Consider the following 21,378-nt stretch of genomic DNA (forward strand, 5'->3'; position numbering starts at 1 on the left):
AAGGTGCAAAATAAAAGCCATAAGAGGAGATAAGAAGGACCCCAGTGAGCAAGAAAGTGGTGGGTGCTACTTTGAATTACCGAAGGCAGGACATGGCAGGGGTAATCTGAATGGAAGGTGATAAGGGATTTGTACTTTCCTATAAATCCCCTTTTGCCATTCCTCAGCTGCCCACTTTTCCATAGTAAGCATTTATTAATTTCTAGCAAGGAAATATAATTTAACAAAGATATAAAAATAATTTAGAATAGTATTGATAGGCAGTATGTCTTGGGAAAACATAAGACTTAAGTCAAATAAAGACCTCCTTTCTTGATTCATTTTCAAAGGGTCTTATTCCCCCTAATCATGTGTGCATTCCCATTCCCTCACATCTGAAATATTTCCTAAGAGATTTGTTTCCTGTATTTTTGATCCCTGTGAAAATATTCCCAAGAAAAGTAACACATCCCCCTGTTCCTGGTTATTTATATCAATAATATTCAACAAGTTCCACTGCAAATTTCAGTTCATCAAAGCCCTATAATTTTGGAATTGGAACATCGTATTCTACTAGACTCTAGTTAGTATTTGAGAGGTTCTTTTATGTCTCTTTTTAAAAATAGAATTTACTTTTTAGAGCGGTTTTAGATTCACAGCAAAGTTGAGCAGAAGTTATGGAGATTTCCTACATACCCCCTGCCCCTTTGTTTTTCTTCTTCTTTTTAAATTAGAGGACAATTGCTTCACAGTATTGTGTTAGTTTCTGCTGTACAACAACATGAATCAGCCATAAGTATACACACATCTCCTGCCTCTTGAGCTTCCCTCCCACTCCACCCCCCGTCCCTCCACTCGGTCATCACAGAGCACCAAGCTGAGCTCCCACTAGCTATCTGTTTTACACATGGCAATGTACACATGCCAATGCTACTCTCTCTGTCAATTCATCCCACCCTCTCCTTCCCCTGCTGTGTCCAGAAGTCCATTCTCTACATCTGCATCGCTATTCCTACCCTGCAAATAGGTCCATCAGTACCATGTGTTTTTCTTGTCAAATTATAGACCAAACTTTGGGGGGCAGGGGAGCTTTCCCTCCCCTATTCCCAGTTCAAGATTAAAACACTCAAGTTCCCAAGGTTTTATGTACTTGGCAACACCTAGGGCAACTTCTAGAGTAGGACTGTGGAAACCTTCAACAGGTGCAGGAGGGGGCACCTGCTCCTGGGAAGCTGGATAAGTAGCGTCAGTGATGAGAAGGAAGGATCAAGGCAAAGAGCTGCTGGAGATGCCTGTGCCCTCTCCTAGGGCACTCATCCAGAGGGTGCCCATACACAGATACTTGGTGAGAGGTCTGAGGACACAATGGTAGCTGCTCCTGTTGTACCGGAAGCATCCAGATACTCTTCTGTCTTAGCTACGGTCTCCCCATGCACTGAAGCGAGGGGGGCGGGGGGGAATGAGAGCAGAACTGAAAGAATGGGAAATTCAAAGGATGACTTGAGATCTAAGAATGAAAACATGCTTTTTAAAAAAAAGAATTTTTTTTTTCCTGCAAAGTCCTATTTTTACTCAGGTGATGTTTTCTTATTTATGGGGATTCCAAAAAGATAAAGATACCTTTTAAAAAGGTTGATTTTTTTTTATAAGGTGTTTTATTATGGAAATTCTAAAAACATTTTACAGTAGGGAGACTAGTATAATGAACCCCCACTTTTCCCATTGCTCATCTTCAGCAATCATCAGCTCACTGCTATACCTCTCTTATCCCCTCTCCTCAAACTGGATTATTGAGAAACAAATCCCAGTCATTTTTATCATTCTAAACAGGAATATTTCAGTGCTAAGTTGCTTCAGTCGTGTCCGGCTCTGTGTGACCCCATAGACAGCAGGCCACCAGGCTCCCCCATCCCTGGGATTCTCCAGGCAAGAACACTGGAGTGGGTTGTCATTTCCTTCTCCAATGCATGAAAGTGAAAAGTGAAAGTGAAGTCGCTCAGTCGTGTCCGACTCTTAGTGACCCCACAGACTGCAGCCTACCAGGCTCCTCCGTCCATGGAATTTTCCAGGCAAGAGTACTGGAATGGGTTGCCATTGCCTTCTCCGAATATTTCAGCACATACCTCTAAAAACCAAAAAGACTAAAAGGAAGACTTCTGATGATTACAAATCTTAATCTTGCTGCTTCCTCGCTCTTCCTCTGTCGCTGGACTATGAAGTAGGAAGCCTGAGTTCTGACCAGGTGTTGACATCTGCCGGCTGTGTGACCAGCTGCAAGTCACATAAGCCTTCTGGACTTGTGCTTTCCCCACCTGAGTGGGTGAGGTAGGTGATTTCTAAGGTCTCTTCCAGTTTTAGAAATCAAAAGTTCATGGAAAAGTCATTCTTTTAGCCTCCAGAAACATAATACAGGTTTGGTACAGTTTCTATTTCCTGTTTTCTTGGGTGGTGGGAGTGCCCAGTTCAGAGTCAAGACCTTCTCAGCGAAGAGCCAAGAAAGCCCCAGAGGCTGAGGAGTGGCCGAATCTTTAACGGGGAGTTTTTGGAAAGAACTGAGCCCTGGAGCTGTCCCTTGGAACAGTTTTGTGCTGCCTTCAGTATCTCCTCTGACAACCTCAATTTGTCTTAAAACAGCATCACTTTGTTGTAACAAGTGTTCTGCTGAGTTGTGACTCTGGGAAAGTTCAAGGGCTCCAAACAGACTCCCCTTTTCCAAAGACCACCCAGATACCAATAGCTAGTGAAAGATAGTGTTTATGTTGCACTGGAATGGGGTGGGGGGTAGTTACACTTTAAGACAACAAGGAACTGTTCCAGGATGACTCTTAAGGCATAAAGATACTCAGTTTACAGGTAAATCAAGTAAAGTAGGTGCATTTAAGGTTGCCTGGTGAGGGGTTCCTCTGGTGGCTCAGTGGTAAAGAATCTGCCTGCTAATGCAAGAGACAACGGGTTCAGGTTCGAGGTTTATTGGGGAAGATGCCACTAGCCGCAGGGCAGCCCATTTGCTGCAACTACTGAAAGCCTGCGTGCCGAGAGCCTGCACTCTGCAAGAGAAGCCACTGCAATGAGAAGCTTGTGTGCTGCAACGAAGAGTCGCCCCCACTCGTTGCAATGAGAGAAAAGCCCTCCCAGCAACAAAGACCCAGCATGGTCCAAAATAAATAAATAAACATTAAAAAGAAGAACTCTATTTAAAAAAAAAAGGTTGCCTGGTGAATGAAGGATTAAATCTGGAGTGGAATTTGTCTTTTGTAGAGGTTGAGGTTTAGGGAAAGATAGGAGTCCTTTTTGAATAATGGAGAACACTTTGGTCAAGAAGACCATACCCAACCCTCAGGACCACTGCCAGCACGACTCTCACAGTCATGAGCTCTCACGGGTGCCCCCTCCTTGGTGTCCCACACCATCCTTGGAACTAGAATGATGGGAATGCAAGGAGTACGTGGCTCAGCGTCTCTCATCTGGTAAGTGAGCTCAGACCCAGGATTTGTGGCTTCTGCAGGCATGTGCTGCTCCTCCACAGCTTGAAGAGGACTAGGGAAATGAAGCTGGAGGAAGACTATTTGGAAAAAGAAACTTAGTTTTCAGTGTAGCACAAACAGAGCAAATGCTAATGAATATTGTGAATACTTTAAAAAAAATCACTAAAATCTAGAGAATAAAAAAAATACTCAAGTGGAAAAGGGCTCCAAAATTACCATTTTAAAGCACAAGCTTTAATCAGATCTGAGAACTTACTGAAAGGGGACTTATTTAAGCTATTGACAGGGATTATTGTTTTGGTGCCAGGGTTTTAAATTGGGGGATAGAATTAAAAGGGGCCAAAAATGAGGGTTGTTATTTCAATCTGAAACTAGTACTGCATGGTGGGGAACTCACTGGATTTGTGAGCCTGGGGGTTGATTACTGCACTTGGAGTCGTCCCTACATTTCCAGCTGGTTCTGAGGAGGGTCAAAATGTGCATGCTTTGCAGCCTTTGTGGACTTGCACCACAGCTGCTCAGCGATTAGTCTGAGGCTGGTCCTTGGCAGGAAATGGTAAAGGAATCAGCAGGAAGCCAAGAACAAGGGAAGGGAAACTCCTCCCTCCTGTCAAAGGACAGGCCAGAGAGAGGATGAAAATGGAAAGTGGGCATTTCAGGGTTAGACAAGTTGAAATGGAGAGAGTGTGTGTTTCAAGGGCAAGAGTGTGCGATAAACTGTTGACTTTATTATGGAGCCTGTACCTCATGTTCCTCAGGCTTCAGTCAGCATATGATCCCCAGGATATGCGGGAGATGCTGTTCCTTTGTTTTATGTTTTCTGAGGTCCAGCAGCCCACTGACGGGACAACCTCCCCTTGTTTCTGATTTCTGGCTTATTCAAGGCCAGAGCACCTGACAGTCAAGTTGAAAATTTTTACCAGGGGAAACAAAAAACAACAGCCGAGTATAAATGGAATCAAGCCATAAGAAATGCTCAGTGTGAAGGAGCAGAGGACTGCAAATGATTTTTTTTTTTTTTTAGAACTTTTTACCCAGTTCTTCATAACCAAAAATCCTCACTAGATTCTTGAGGCAGAGGGAGAGCTGGTGATCCAGTGGGAGAAACTGAATCTGATAAGAAGAAACCAGTTGTCTGAAATCCAACAACACTTTCTTGTAGATTAGAACTCAGCTTTGAAGTTTCACTTGTTATGCTTGGCTCTGTGAGTTATGCTACTCCTGATGAAAAATAAAATCAAGAATATTTTATGTTGAAGGTTCTCAGTGATGAAAAGGCAGCATCCAGCTCCCTTATCAGCTGTGCAGTGGGCTAGCAAACTTGTGTTTAGATTGTTACCTGAAGAAAGAAAAAACAAAGTGTCCTGAATGCTGATTCTACTGTTTCAGTGGGGAAAAATTTCTAACAGGCATGTGGCAAACAACAAAACTTTTGAGAAAGCAGACCTGGGGAGAGTTCACTGCAGTTTCATAACGGGTATGAATAGTTATTTTGCTTCCTTTTTCTTTTTTTTTCTAAATCTTTCTGGGGTTGATGTGGATCTCTTTCTATTTGCTCAGGAAACTGACGTGTCTTCTGGGCAGGGTTTGCGGTTTTGGAACCTTTTCTAAAAGGGACAGAGAGCACCCGGCTACACTTCCCTGTTGTGAGGTTGGTGTGCGGGTGGTGCTGAAGCAAGCTGGTCACCATGCAGGTGCTCCTCCAGTGCACTAGGCTTATTCTGCCTCTTGCCTTCATCCTGATTTTATCTTCAGTTCGAGGTAAGACCCAGTAATCTTGTCACCTTATAATCTTCTTGTATGCCCCAGGGTCCACACAAATGATTATATTCACTCTAAGGTATAGAATATAGTTTATTAAGGGAAAGTAGGCCAAGAAAAAAAAAAAAAAAGAATTTGGGGTAGCTGAACTCCTTAGAGTGAAGTTGGTTAAGTTTGGTACCAAAAAAAAAAAAGTTAAACTCTGAGGCAGCTACAGCCTTGTAAGTTCTTAAAATGATTGAAATGTATTATTATTATTTTTTTTTACGATAATGTCAAGTTTAATTTGCCAAATATACAATGAAATGTATTATTTTATTGTCAGGTGAAAATAGCTAACAAATTTTTAAAGGCTCAAGAAAGGAATAGAGAAAATGGTTTCCCTCTAAGTGCCCATATCTATCTCAAGTTTTAATGATGAGTGATGTCATAATTATTTAGACACTGGGAAATACTATTTTTAAAATCAGAGTAAATGTGCTTGTATTTTCTCTCCTTTTTTAAACCTGGTTCTTAGTGAAAATTCACTTATGTTTAGACGTAGCTAATGAATACCCTCTCTGATTTTAAAGAAAGGCCAAAGAATTTTAGTAATTGTGTCGTTGCTCAGAGAAACAGCATATTTGGAAAATTTTTGTTAGGTCTATCATTTAGGATTGTTTAGTCAGAATAAAACAACTTAAAACCTTTAATGACTAAGAAAGTGAAAATGATCAGTTTGTAAGAAAAACAGTTTCTTCTCCTTTGGTAAATAAGGGATTATAGTCATGGCCTGATAAGTAGATGGGAGAATTTATAGTAGAAAAACACTAAGTTCCTCCAAATCGTAAAGGAAATATTGAGTCATAGTGATGCACATATCTTAGATACGTTTCTTCGAAGTGACTTCTAGTTGTCTTGTTTTTACTTCTGGTGGAAATGAAATTGTACACATAACCTCACATACATTCATTATATATTGGAAATTTATAAAATCACTTTCTTCTTGTTATGCAATTATTGAAAAACCAGCAAATAATGTTGATGAAACTTTCCCACTAATCTATTTATTTTTTTTAAAGGATAAAACATTGTTGATTGTAAGAAACAGGCTTTACTGCAATCTTTCAGGGAAAACCTTCAGCCAATGAAATAATTCCCTAATGTGTTCTGACAAGATCCAGGCAGTCAAGTCTATGTTTGAAGAACAGACCCGCGTGACTTGTTGGTGTTGGGTCTACTCTGACCAGAGCTCGATGAATCTTTACATCTTTAAAATCTCCCATAAGTGTCACATTTCCCACTAAGATTCAATAGGGAAAACTAAAATTAAAACAAAAGTGTTCTTTATGTAATAGGTATTTTCCAGAAAGTAGTGAAGAAACTACTATATAATTTTATAAAGTACTAGTATTTATGTCATCATTGGGTACGTTTTGCTCTGTGTTGGGAAGGGAACCAAAAATGAGAGAATGAATAGACTGAAAAACTAGGGAGTTTCCAAAGGAGAAGTGCAGTTGGTATTGGAATTAAGCGTTTGTGCCCACATTTGAATAAGAAGGGAAATAGACGCCCATCCACTGGCTGTGTGTGTGTGTGTGTGTGTGTGTAACATCAACTCAAGGCTGCAAAGAGGTTTCTATTTCATAATATTCTATGTGATGCCAGATATGATTCTGTAGCACTCTTTCCCCACTTAAAAATAATTTTTTTCTTAACCCATTGATTTAACTGATCAAATCCACTAGACTTTTGACTTGCTTTTACTGAAACGAAACATCTCAGGTTACTGTATTAATCTGCTAGGGCTGCCATAACAAAGTACCACAGATTGGGTGGTTTAAAAAACAGGAATTTATTTCCTTACAGTTCTGGAGACTAGCAGTCCAAGATGAAGGTATCAGCTGGGTTAGTTTCATCCTGAAGCTTTTCTCCTCAGCTTGTAGATAGCCATCTTATCTCTGTCTTCACATGGGCCTTTGTGTGTTTCTGTGTCCTGGTCTCCTCTTCTTATAAGGATTGTGTGTTTCTGTGTCCTGGTCTCCTCTTCTTATAAGGACAACAGCCGTACTGGATTAGGGCTCATCCGTGTAAACTCATTATACCATAATTATCTCTTTTAAGTCCCAAATACAAATAGTCTATTCTATTGAGTCCCAAGACTCAAATACAGTCCTATTCTGAGGTACTAGGGGTTAGCACTTCAATACATTGAGTTGGAGCAACACAATTCAAGCCCACATCAGTGACTGTAAGTGAAGCTAAAATAAAAACATGCTATAAAAAGCCCATCTACCAAGTGCAAAGAGAAGGACGTTGGGCAAGGTGTGGGAGACCCTGGAGAGGACAGATGGGTAATCAATTTAATGTAGAGCTCCAGGAGATTACTGATAAGGCCTGTGAATCCCAAATTGTTTTATTAACTCTCTTTTTCAAAGATGCCCATAAAGAAGGAAAACGGAAAATCCATGAGCAGGTGTAGCCGGGGGGTCATTGCCAGACCCTGTGTCCACTCTACACTGCCTCTGAGATCACAATAATAATATTGATTCCACCAGTGTTCACTGCTGTTCAATTGTAAAGTGATTCCGCATCCATTCTCAGGTAAATGGTCATCACATTCCCTGTGAGGAGGAATTAATACCAATTTATAGAGAAGAAAACTGGATCTTACATTCATCACCTCATTTCTTCTTTACATCAACCTCTTGCAAAAAATGTATGAGACTTGCCCTAGGCCCATTACAACTAATTAATGGCAGAGCTGGTCACCTGATTTCAAGTTCAAATTAACTTTCTACTGCAGTTTAGCTGTTTTCTAGTTGGAGTAGAGATTGTCTTTATTTAAAACAACCTTGCTTTGACTATAGCTCTTACTACAAAAACCACTGAGTCGAGGGACAGAGAGGGAGAAATTGAAAGTAAACTTGGAACGTTTTATAGCTTGTCAAACCACACAAGGGTGAGGAATCTTGTGCAACTGATTGGCCAGAAGGAAGCAGCTCCAACTTATATAGTGATGCCTGTTTGGATGCCACTAAATAATGAATGAAAATGGTCTTTTTTCTCCCCTAACATGGCAATTTTAAAGTTTTTCTAACAAACCCGCAGCAAGTCTCCATTAAGAATAGGAAATTAGTAAACTGTGATGACGTTGGGGAAATATTGATACTACAATATAAAAAGATACAGAGAGATTACTAGGGTAAGTTATTTGCCCATGTCAGAGGTTTATTTTTTTATAAATGGTAATGATTAATCATAGAAAGTGTTTTGCTAAAGTAGGACTAGTAGATTCTGTGTATATGTGAAAGAGAGACAAAGACAGAGACACAGAAAGAAAGGACAGGTATAGGCAGTGAGGGAAGTGATTCCAAATAAAAAACATTCTTCTTCCTTGAATCCACTGCAGAAATAACCAGGAGATCTGTAAGTGGGACCTCTTAGGAAGATCATTTTTCTGTCCATGAGCATGTTTCCTCTTATTTTTTAAATTACGTAATCTCAAGACACTTCTCTCAAACAAAAGAGAATCAAGATACTCCCACACATTGGGGGGCTAGAACTGTTGAATTTTCACATCCTGCCAACACTCTTGAATAAATTTATCAGGAATAAATATATCTGTAACCACGTTCTTTATTTTAAAGCAAATTTAAGATCCCCAGTGTTAATTATTTTGTATAATAATCGAGGATCACTATGTTATGCATCTGAAACAAATATAGTGTTATAGGTCAGTTATACTTAAAAAAGAAACCCACCTCATATTATTTTATTTATATAAAATGTCCAATTTGGTAAAAAATACAGAGACAAAAAGTAGATTGATTACTGGTTACTTAGGGATGAGACATATAAGATACAGGACTTGGATAGCTAAAAGACAGAGGATTTCTCTGTGATGATAAAATTGTTCTAAATTTGTGGTGATAGTTGCACATACCTATGAATAAGCTAAAAAAAAACCCCACTGAAATGTACATATTAGAAGAGTGAATTTTGTGCTGGGTTGAATATGTTAAATACCAATAAAACTTTTTAAAATTAAAACAAATGAAGTAAATCATCAGTCTCAAGTTGTTGTTGTTTAGTCACTAAGTTGTGTCTGATTCTTTGCGACCCTATGGACTGTAGTCTGCCAGGCTCCTCTGTCCATAGGATTTCCCAGGCAAGAATACTGGAGTGGGTAGTCATTTCCTTCTCCAGGGGATCTTCCTGACCCAGGGATCAAACCCATGTCTCCTGCATTGTAGTATTCTTTACTGCTGAGCCACCAGGGAAGCCCCAATTTCAAATTAGATAAACATTTTTGGGGGGAAGATGGACTTCTACTTTTGACTTCTTATAAATTTTGGAACATCTTCATTAAGATAGAGTTCATATACCATATAATTCACCCATTTAAAGTGTACATCAATGGTTTTTTAGTATATTCACAAATATGTGCAACCATCACCATAGTCAATTTTAGAACATTTTCATTACCCAAAAAAGGAAAACCCTCTTGGGGACTTCCCTGGCAGTCCAGTGGTTAAGACTCCACACTTCCAGTGCAGGAGGCGTGGGATTGATCCCTGGTCAGGGAACTAAGGTCCCATGTGCTATGCCATGCGGCTAATAATAATAAAAGTTGGAAAGAAATGTCTTGCCTTAAGAGAATTTTCACATTCTCTCTCTCAAAAAAAAAAAAAAAAAATTATAAATTTTAAAAGCTGAGATGCTAAACTTTAGAAAGAATTTGTATTTTAGTTTTCTAATTTATCAAAGTTGTGTTTTTTACGCTAGTGAAAAGATACGACTTTTCATTTGGATGTTTCTTCATAAACTATTAGTTTTACTTTTCTGTTTGACTTCCTGTCTATGCAAGCAGTTTCTTGGTTTGATACTCAGCCACCAGTGGCAATAGAGGAGAATGTCTAGACCTGCTCTGTCCAAAATGGTGGCCAGGAACCTCTGTGGCTACTAAGCACTTGAAATGTGTGAAATATGGCAAGTCCAAACAGACCTGGTATAAGCGCAAAATGCACACCAGATTTAAAATCCTAGTATGAAAAAAAAAGTAAAATATCCATTAATAACTTACATTGTTTATTGGATATATTGGTTTAAGTAAAATGTTTTAAAATTAAGGTCACTTATTTCTTTTTTACTTTTTAAAATATGACTGTCCTAATATTGAAAATTTCAGACATGTACGGATGGTTCCTCTTATTTCTATTGGACTGCATTGGTCTAGATGGCATAGGGTGTGAAGACATTGCCCTCTGCTGGAGCAGATGTTGAATTTTCACCTGACTTCACACGATGAAGCTTCTAAGCAGTAATTCATTAGATGCCAAACTTCTTCAAGAAAGAATCAGAGAGGGAGAAAGAGCTAAAATGTATTAAATACCTACCGTACTCAAAAGCTTGTGCTAGATGTATCACATACTTCTATATTGTTTAAACTGGAACTCTTTGAAAGTGAAAGTTGCTCAGTCCTGTCCGACTCTTTGCGACCCCATAGACTATACAGTCAGTCCATGGAATTCTCCAGGCCAGAATATTGGAGTGGGTAGCCTCTCCCTTCTCCAGCGGATCTTCCCGACCCAGGAATCAAACCTGAGCCTCCTGCATTGCAGGTGGATTCTTTACCAGCTGAGCCACCAGGAACTCTTTGGGATACTATTATTCCCATTTCAAAGATGAGAAATTGAGAATCAGAGAGGCGCTCAATGGTGGGACAGGAATTTAAATTTGGTTTATCTCTATCAGAGATAGGTCAATAGGTCATTGTTATCCTCCTCTTCATCACAGAAGCTAGCATTTAAAGAGCTCTGACCATGGTGCTAGGTACTATTCTAAGAACCTAATATTTGTATCTTATTATTAGATCTATTACTGTCCCCATTTTATGGATGAGGAAACTGAGGCACAGGGAGGTTATAGTTATATAGCTAGTAAGGGTCGGCCATTGTGATGTCATCTGGCAACCTTACCTTCAGCCTCTAAGCAGTGACAAAGCTAACCCATTCTGGATGACTATGGTTTCCCAGACTAGAAATGTGTAAGCTATATTCAGGAACTATGTGGAAGAGTATGACAGAGTAGTAGTCCTAAAATAAAGAAAAAAATGAAAGCAAGACAGAAAGAAAGAAAGAAGGAAAACAGTGGGAGAACATTTACTTTCTTTTTTTTTTCCATTTAAAACATTTACTTTCTACATTAGAGTCTTTGCTTTGTTTATATTTTAAAAGAATATTGTTTATTACAGTAATTTAGAAAACAAAGTGAGAAAAATAATCACTCGAGCCTACCACTATAGCTATTTCTGTGTATTTCCTCCCATCCCCCATATCTGTATATGTAGTTGCATTAACAACTATTATGCATAGAATGGCATTCTGCTATTTTTAACTCATTTTTTAATATAAACTTTCCTGTGATGCTATGTAGTCTTTTCCATAGCTACTACTTTTTTCTGTTTGGTTAATATTCTCTCATATTAATGCCTCACAATTAATCTCAGTGTTTTCTCTTGTTTTGATTAGTTATTTACTGTTTTCCTATTTTAAATAATACTAGGGTGAACAGCATCATGAATTCTTTATGTATTCCCCTTCATATATATGTATATCTTAATGAAAGCTAACAAAGCTGTATTTATAAAATTAATCAGAAATATTAACTAGAACAAAGTTGAGTATAAATAAACATAATAGAGGTTCATAAGGAAAAAGAACATTTTGCAAAATTCTGTGGGTCTGCAGTCTTTTAGGAACAAAGTCCCTGGCCATCCCATTGAGATATAAAGTGAATTTGACCTTGGTAGAGGCTCCAGTTTTCAACCTCTGATAGTTGAGAAGGGAAACAACTTGTGCATACTCTCAGAAATACTGACACTCAGAAGGAAAAAAAGAAAACTCTAAAATTTATAGTCTCTAGGGGTTTGGGTAATGAGATTAGGAGTAACTTTTTTTTCTTTATTTGCTACATTTTTAAAAGTTTTAAGGAATGTCTAAATAGACTCTCCACTTTAAGGAGAGTACTATAAAAGGTAGAGAGCCCTCTAGACCCAGAGTTAAAGTCAGAAACTTTTGACAAGTAGCTGCATGAGTCCATTTACTTAAAATCTAGAAAATGCAAACTGATTTATAATGACAGAAAGCAGACTGATGATTGGGGGGGGGGGCGAGTCAGGAGAAGGGAGGGAGAAGGGCAGGGTCACAGAGGGGCACAAGAAAACTCTGGAGGATGTTGGATATGTTCATACCCTTGACTGTGGTGATGGTTCCATGCTGTATCCACTTGTTGAAACATTAAATTGTACACTTTAAATATGCACAGCTTATTGAATGTCAAATCCACCTTAATAAAGCTATTAAAAATAAAAATAATTAATTTTGAAAGATAATACATAAGTATAACTCAAGAATCTAAAAGTTCTAATGGATATGCAGTGAAAAGTCAGTGTTCTTCCTTCCACTCTCTTCTAGCCACTAATTCCCTCCACCAAGATGACCAGTTTGTTGTGTATCTTTCAAGAGGTGTTCTGTGCATGTAAGCTTGCATGTAAATAAATTCCAAAAATCCACAACACATACAAATGGTAACACACAATGCATAGTGTTCTTTACTTTTTTTTACCTTGGAGGGAATTCCCTCGTAGTCCAGTGGTTAAGACTCCATGCTTTAACTACTGAGGGCACGTTCAAACCTCTGTTTGGGGAACTAAATTCTTGCAAGCCACATAGCATGGCCAAAAAAATATATATATGTATACACATACATACACACATACATATACATATATGTACTATGTATACACACATACTTGAAGATTATTATATATCAGTACCCAGAGAACTGCCACATTCTTTTAATAGCTGCATAGTATTGTAGGCTGCACCTTAATTCACTAACATTTAATTTTATAGTCTTTGGTACTGCAAAAAATATTGCAGTGATTATCTACAACACTGTTCTTCATTTTATTTTGTTTTCTTAAATATGTGTTATCAGTTGCATCTCAATCTGTACAGAACAATTATGTACTGGGCTTTAATACTCTTGCAGGAAGGGGGACCCCTTCCATGGCCTGAGAGTGGATTCTTGTCTAACACTCAGAAATAAATTGTCCAAGAAGACACATGTACTGAGAAAGCAAGAGACTTTATTGGGAAGGGACACCGGGCAGAGAGCAGCAGGTAGGGCACCCAGGAGAACTGCTCTTCCATGGAATTCACAGTCTCAGGTTTTAGGGTAATGGGGTTAGTTTTCAGGTTGTCTCTGGCTAGTTATTCTGACTCAGGGTTCTTCCTGGTAGCATGCACATCACTCAGCCAAGATGGATTCTAGTGAGGAGGATTCTGGGAGGTTTGTAGGATGTATGGACTGTCATCTCCTCTTTCCTTTTGACCTTTCCCAAATGCTTCCGGGTGGTAGCTTGTTAGTCTGCATTCTTTACCAGGACCTCCTATTGTATGATAGATAACTCGAGCAAGTGGTTATGACTGTGCTTGGCCAGGACAAGGTAGCTTTAGTCAGTGGTGCCCCTAACAAAATCTCATTTTCTGCTTTTCAGGAGTTTTAGATGTGCTCCTTCATGTTAGATGACGATTAGCTGTACTTGTGTGAATCAAATATGTATTTGAGGTGGGGAGGAGATGATCCTTTGGCAGGGTAGTGAAGTATTTCTCACCACCAAGGGCTCCATCCTTGCTAAACTGAGGAATGAAATTTATTTCATAAATTAATAAGAGATCTCCTACATAACCTCAACACAGGATATGGAGCCTTTTATGTAGAAATTAAAACAGGCTGTGAAAGCCCAGCTTTGGTGAACAGAAGAGCCTTGACTTTTGAAATCTCTGACTAGATCTAAGGCCAAAGAAAGAGATTAAGTTTTTAATCTGCTTTCATTCTCAAGAATACCACATGGTCCCAAAGAACTGGAGTTTTGTAATATCTCAGGACTATTTGGTACATTTCTTAACCTTTCTGAACATAATTTGACTCATCTCTATCAGAAGAGGCAGACTTTGGGGTCAGATAGAAGGTTGAATTCTGGGTGCTTAGTACCTATGCAGCCTCAGTTTTCCTTTGTATAAAATGGAAATAATAGTACAGAGAGAATAATAGTTAGTAATATTAGGTGTTTATTTACTGTGTGCTTGGCACTATGTTAAGATCTTTACATACATTTTCTCATTTAATTTTTGTGACCAGCTTATGAAAATGAGACACTTTTAGTACCTGAATTTTCTGGTGGGTACTCGGGGAAGTGAAGGTTTCACAGGTCACCAGTAGCAGAGGCAGCTAACTGCCAAAGCCTATTCTAATGTTAATCTCTAGGCTACTTTGCACAGTTGTAGTATGAGAAGGATAAACTATGTATAAAGGGCTGGGAAACAACGGGTGAAATGGTCATAAAACCTGTCCACACCTTACCTACAAAATTTAAAATCTATTTAATTAAAAATTTATTAGGGAAAGAGTGATTAGAAGCTGTGTAAGAGATACTTATTGACCATGCGGTTTCCTTGTTTGGGCAGGTTCTCCTGTGCAGAAAGCCAGGTACCAGTGGGTACGCTGCAGTCCTGACAGTAAGTCTGCAAACTGCATTGAAGAAAAGGGACCAGAGTTTGATCTACTTCCAAGTGAATCCAGCAAAATCCCACCTCCCAAGGCTGACCGTTTCTTGTAAGTGGAATTCCTAGATTTTACTTTTGTCAACCTCTGTTGAGATCTTGGCATGGAGGTAGAAGGGTTGTCCAGAGCGTTTTCTTTAGGATCTTGCTTCCATGGTTCAATTTTCACTGCATAGTACAGGGTGAAACTGTAATGTATTTACTGGTATATAAGATGCACAAGAATACATGACTCACACTTTTGCAAGGTCTTTTTCTGGTGGCAGAAACAAAAATTGAATACTTTTCACCAATAGGTATTGAAAATAATTGAACATTATTTTATTAATGTAAATAGAGCACATTATATATTAAAATCCAATAGGAGTCTATCACCTGAATGGATAAACAAAATTTGATATATACATAAAGTGTAATATTATTTGACCATAAGAAATAAGTACTGATAAATGCCGCAACATGGCTGAATCCAGAAAACATTATGCAAAGTGAAGGAAACCAGACATAAAAAGCCACATATTATATGATTCCATTTATATGAAGGGTACAGAAATAGGCAAAATCCATAGAGACAGAAAATAGAGTGGTTGTCATTGGCTGTGAGGGAGAGAGGAATGAAGAGTGACTGCCAATAGGTATAGGATTTTTGAGGGGTGATAAAAGTGTTCTGTTTAGATAGTAGTGATTAAAAAAAAGATATTAGGGGGAGGAAGAATAAGTGGCCATGACTCATAAAAAAGAAAGCCATACCTCTTCTTGATAAAATAAAACCTGCCTTATACTTGCAAAAAGGATCCAATAGGAATTCATAAGTAACAAAAATTGAATTGTATTAGAGCCCATTATTTCACTGAATATCAAAGTTACATGTGGCAAAGATATATTATGAAAAGAATTATCATAAAAGTTTTAATATCCAGGCTTAAATAGAAAGTCACTCTCCTGGGACTTCCCTGGTGGTCCAGGAAGAATCCTCCTGCCAATGGAGGGGACATGGGTTCAATCCTTAGTCCAGGAACTGAGATCCCACACGCCGCAGAGCAGCTAAGCCCGTCAGCCACGACTACTGAACCCATGTGCTCTAGAGCCTGTGCTTTGCAGTGAGAGAAGCCACTGAAGTGAGAGGCCCGCACACTGCAACTAGAGAATAGCCCGAGAGAGTAGTTTTCAGCCCACTGCCACTAGAGAAGGCCCACTCGCAGCAATAAAGACCCAGCACAGCCAATAAATAAATCTTTTTTAAAAAATAAAGTGGATCAATGATGAAAAGAGCCAAATCTGAGCATATGAAGACCTCCTAGTCTACCTGATGCATGATCTCTGTAGTTCTGAGAAGCAAAGAATAATGTAAAATAAGGTGTGCGTGTGTGTAAAGGCAACAATGGGTAACTGAGGACTTACTGGTGGGTGAGTGAGAATTGGCTGCAGGTGTGTGTGTATAAAAGGCTGATCAGTTCTGAGCAATGATGAAAAGGTTTTACTACAGACCTTTATAACTATAGATTTCTACACTCAATCTGAGCTCTAAATTAAATTTAAAAAAAAAAATAAAAGAAAATCACCCTTCTGAAAGCCACATAAGTCATTGTGTCCAAACCAGGTAAGCCTATTATCACTTTGGGGATACTGGCAACCCCCTTTATCACTGAACTTATATCATCACCATCCTTAAAATACAACTCTGCAACCCTGTGCTTCAGTTTTAAATCTCCAGCACAAAGTTTGAACCTGATGTTACAACATCCTCCATTATTTTAAGTCATGGATTTCAAAACTAATTCATTTAATCTAAAATACTAGAGAAATAACCTAAATCCTCCAAAACAGCTATTTTATACTGTCTTTCCTCCTCAAATCTCCATAATCTTCCACTCTCTTTGACATAAATTGTAGCAATATTTTTTTGGATCTGTGTCTTATGGCAAAGGAAACAAAAGCAAAAGTAATCAAATGAGACCTAACTAAAAAGATTTTGCACAGCAAAAGAAACCATTGGCAAAACAAAGAGATGACCTACTGAAATGGGAGAAAATAATATGACTGATATGGGGTTACTATCTAAAATATATAAACAGCTCACATGACTCAACATCATAAAACAAACAACCTGAAAAATGGGCAGAAGATCTGAATAGACATTTTCCCAAAGAAGAATGGGCAACATGCACATGAAAAGATGCTCAGCATCACTAATCACCAGAGAAATGCAACTAAAATCCACAAAAAATATCACCTCACCCCTGTCAGAATGGCTGTCATTGAAAAGACCACAATTAACAAATGTTGGTGAGGATGTAGGAAAAGAGAACTCCTGTACAGTGTTAGTGGGAGTGTAAATTGGTGCAATCACTGTAGAAAACTCAGAAAACTGGAAATGGAGTTACCATATAATCCTGCAATTGCATTCTTAGATATTTATCCAAAGGAAATGAAAACACTTAATTTGAAAAGATATACATACCCCAATGTTCACAGCAGCATTATTTACAATAGCCAAGATGTGGAAGCAACATAAGTGCCCATCAATAAGATGAATGGATGAAGAAGATGTGATACACACACACACACACTTGGACACACACATTGGAATACTACTCAGCCATAAAAATCCAAGAGATTTTTCCCATTTGTAACAACATGGATGGACTTGGAGGGTATTATGCTTAGTGAAATAAGTCAGAGAAAGACAAATATTGTGTATTACTTATATGTGGAATATAAAAAAATAAAACAACTTCATGAATATAACAAAAAAGAGATACACGGATATAGAGCATAAACCAGTGGTTACCAATGGGGAGAGGGAAGTGGGGAGGGGCAAGATAGGGGCAAGGGATTAAGAGGTACAAAGTACCATGAATAAAAAAATCTACAAAGATGTATTATACAACAGGGAATATAGTCAATATTTTATAATAGCTATAAATAGAACATAACCTTTAAATAGTTTTTTAAAAAAATCTGTATAATCTTCCTTTTTCTCAGCCAGTAACTTTCCTTCCTGCTCTGAAACTCCTGTCACTATGGATGCATAGCTTCTCCTTCTGTGTCAGTCTTGGACTCTTTTGCTCTTAGATGCATTTCTCCTTCCCCATCCCTGGTCTGTATTGGGTGGAAGGATGAGGGCTGATCCCTGTGATCTGCATTTCTCACACTCCCAGATCTGTGGCTGAGTTTGGCCAGTGGGATGCCTGGAAGGGAAATTGCTCAGCATGGGTGGCAGGGAGAGAGAAGTATGTTTCTTCTCATTCCTGCCTTGGTGGCACCTCTGGCAAGGCTAATATCTCATACATGACTTCAGCTTCCACCAGTGCTCTTGGTCCCTGGGCTTAGGTAGTACCTATCTCTACTATCTAGGTAGTGTCTACTTAGGTAGATACTTTCTCTAGTATCTCTACTATCCTTCCAGCCCAGGGAGAGAAGTGTTTTCTTGCTGTTGCTCATTTCTGGAGTTCCTCACTGTTCCCTATTTGGCTTTCCTTCTTTTCCATCTCATGTGTAAGCAATTCCCTGTCTTAAATATTGAGATTAAGTTTCCTGATTGGACTCTGCCTGTGGCAGCTTCTAAGGCCACCTTCCTTGTGCTGGGTATTTTATTTCATGCGCCTTCTCCAGGACTCTAATTCTGCAGTCCACCCTCTGAAGCCAGCATTAGTCTGCAGACATTCTCTAGCATCACCTACTTTTAGGTAAAATCTTCTCTTTGATTCTGCTTCCTCTCCAGCTGTTGCCCCTTTCTCTGCTTACTATCACCCCTCTCCTCTCCTCAACCCCTTCTGGTTCTACCTTCTACCCAGAATGCTTGGTGGAAGCACTTACTTTTTTTCTTTTTCTTTTTATATTTTTTGGCTGCTTGGCATGTGGGATCCAAGTTACCCAACCAGATATCGAACCTGAGCTCTCAGCAGTGAAAGCTTGGAGTCCTAACCACTGGACCACCAGGGAATTCCCAATTTCAGTGCTTTTTTATTTTTCTTCACACTGGCAAAAATTCTGAGGGAATTTAAAGCTTTGTAAACATTTAAACTGGGATTCCCTGGTGGCTCAGTCTGTAGAGAATCCACCTGCAATGTGGGAGACCTGGGTTCGATCCCTGGGCTGGAAAGATCCCCTGATGGAGGGCATGGCAACCCACTCCAGTATTCTTGCCTGGAGAATCCCCATGAACAGAGGAGCCTGGCGGACTACAGTCCATGGAGTCACAAAGAGTTGGACATGACTAAGCGACTGAGCACACACAAACTGAAATGTTAACATGTTGGTATTTATAATTCTTGACTTGTTACCAAGAATTACCTGAGAGTGAGCTTTGTTGAAGTACTGTGAAGTTATTAGAAGTTCTGTAGAAATTTTAAATTAGGAAAAATATCATCTATCTATTGAGTGGGAGAAAGTGTAAAAATGGGGCCTTTTCTGTTAAAAAAAAAAAAAAGAAAAATTCCAAATATAGGATTGCCATGTTAGTGATAGCATTTTGTATCCATCTGCAATGAGCAGATGTGGAATTGATAAAGGCAATGAGTTAGTTACAGTAAGTATATGCAAACATGTGGAAATTATTTTTTTGTTTCAAAGCATTAAATAACTGGGAAACTTTTAACTTCTAATTTCAGCAACTGAGTCGCTACATTTACTTTCTTACCTTAAAAAAAATGTTTTATGATTATCTTTTTATGTCTCAAACTTTAATGATTTTTCCCCCTTTTTTCTGCCTTACTTCAGAATGATGAATTCCAAGAATTTGAATGAAGTCTTCCCTCTTTCGGAGGAAGTCTCGGGATCAGGCTCTGGAGCAGAATCTGGAAGTGACTTCCTAAATGAAATAGAACAGGAATACCAACCAGTAGAAGGAAATGATGCTTTTAATTACAACTTTAGATCTAGGGAGAGAAATTTGCGCTCGTACAACCAGGACTTGGGGCAGGATGGATCAGAAGAGGATTTTACTATATAAAAGAGAGGGTTTCCCATCTTCACACCAGGCAATGCATTTTGTATATCATGGTTAAATGATTAATTTGAGGACAAAAAGCTTTTTAGAAAATTTAAAATATCTGAAAAGGATTTTTCAGTTTTATCATCTTTTTTCTCATGGATTCTTAAAGCCTCCTTTATCTATCCTGTTGTCTTGGAAAATACCTGCATTTCTTATGTATCATATTCAACAATATCACCATGAAATTAGTGAGACTCTCCATATCTATAAAACTGCTTTAAAGAATAAATTATACTGTTTTTAAAAAAATTTAGTTTGAGAAACAAATTGAGAGGCACTAGTTCATATCTAAGTCTTCATGAGGCTGACTCTGATTATGAAATCTAGAGATGCCTCTTTTTTGTGAAAAACACAGATGCAACATACCATGAATGTACAGAGGAGGTATTTAACATGTTTTACAGTATGAAGTTAACTGTTTTAATATCACCATCAAATGTTTTTGCGAGCTAGTGGACATTGTTTGCTTAGAAGTATGATTGCTGCCACATTTAGAAACTTAACACCTAAATTAAAGCACAGTTGTGCTCTCAATACTTCACACTGTGTTACCTTTTCCCCTGGATATCTATGCGTTTGCAAACAGTCTATTAAAGCAGAAGTATTATCAAAGGGTTACACTGTCTGGGCTCTCTTTTGTTCATGAAAGGATTATTTTTGTTTAAATGTTTCTAGATTATCATCAACTGTAAAGTTACTTTACAGTGAGACCAAATTTTATAACTAGAATCAAATCCTATTAACTAGCAGATGAAGAAAACAATCATTATACAGAAAGAGGGTTATTCTTGTTCAAACACTTCCTCTTCTTGAAGGCTATACTGTACCCATCCCTGTTCCCCCTAGTTTTGAAAAGTCTGTCAAGGATCCTGCACTATCTAGATCCCCTCTTCAGAACTGATACCTTATTGAAATTAACCTCTGTGGAAGAGATATGCCTTGTCTAAGGCCACACCTCTTCTCACAGCAACCTTCACCCAATGCCTGGTCCATGTGGGCATATAGATACCAGATTCCTCCCCTGAACTTGGAACAACTTGGCAGGGAAATCACAGGTTCAGAATTCCCTGAGGATTTGGCTAAGGTTTTGTTGGGACTGCTTTGTAGCTCGGTTTCTTCTTTTACTTAGTCTTGCATCCCTACAACCCCCCTGAGAGAGCTCCCTTAGAAACTTTGTGCACACTAGTTTTCACATCAATATTTCTTTCATGGAGATTCCAACCTGCGAAAGTTGGTGCTAGGACGGGGAGAAAGCAGTTGCTAAAATGAGATTTTGGAGCTGGATCGCTTACTGTCTTGGCTAGTAATGAGGACCCTATCCCTGGCTATAAATGCAGAAAACACACAAGAGAGAATTGCAATTATTCAAACTTGCACTGATGATGAACTGGGATGGTGTATCAGTGGAAGGAAGTGCACTAGGGTGCAGTATATGAAACATCTGAGAATATGGAGAAGTAGTAATTATAAAGATGATGGCATTAGATAGCTCTTGCTGGAGGTAATTAATGAAAGATCAAGGATGGTTAATTAAAGACTGTGAAAA

At 38.6% G+C, this 21,378-nt stretch overlaps 1 protein-coding gene and 2 non-coding genes across 3 annotated transcripts; all 3 read left to right on the forward strand.

The window, feature by feature from the left end:
- Positions 1-5,088: 5,088 nt before the first annotated feature.
- SRGN (serglycin) lies at positions 5,089-20,450 on the forward strand. The gene is made up of 3 exons (XM_020901432.2): positions 5,089-5,225; positions 14,741-14,888; positions 19,559-20,450. The coding sequence occupies exons 1-3, from the start codon at positions 5,153-5,155 to the stop codon at positions 19,788-19,790; spliced, it is 453 nt and encodes a 150-aa protein (XP_020757091.2). The 5' UTR covers positions 5,089-5,152; the 3' UTR covers positions 19,791-20,450.
- Positions 16,091-16,170, forward strand: LOC139036126 (small nucleolar RNA U2-19). Its single transcript, XR_011488864.1, has one exon. It is a non-coding gene; the product is annotated as a small nucleolar RNA U2-19 (small nucleolar RNA).
- LOC139036125 (small nucleolar RNA U2-30) lies at positions 16,295-16,362 on the forward strand. The gene has a single exon (XR_011488863.1). It is a non-coding gene; the product is annotated as a small nucleolar RNA U2-30 (small nucleolar RNA).
- Positions 20,451-21,378: the final 928 nt, after the last annotated feature.

This window comes from Odocoileus virginianus, chromosome 7, assembly GCF_023699985.2.
Source record: "Odocoileus virginianus isolate 20LAN1187 ecotype Illinois chromosome 7, Ovbor_1.2, whole genome shotgun sequence".
Lineage (NCBI taxonomy): Eukaryota > Metazoa > Chordata > Mammalia > Artiodactyla > Cervidae > Odocoileus > Odocoileus virginianus.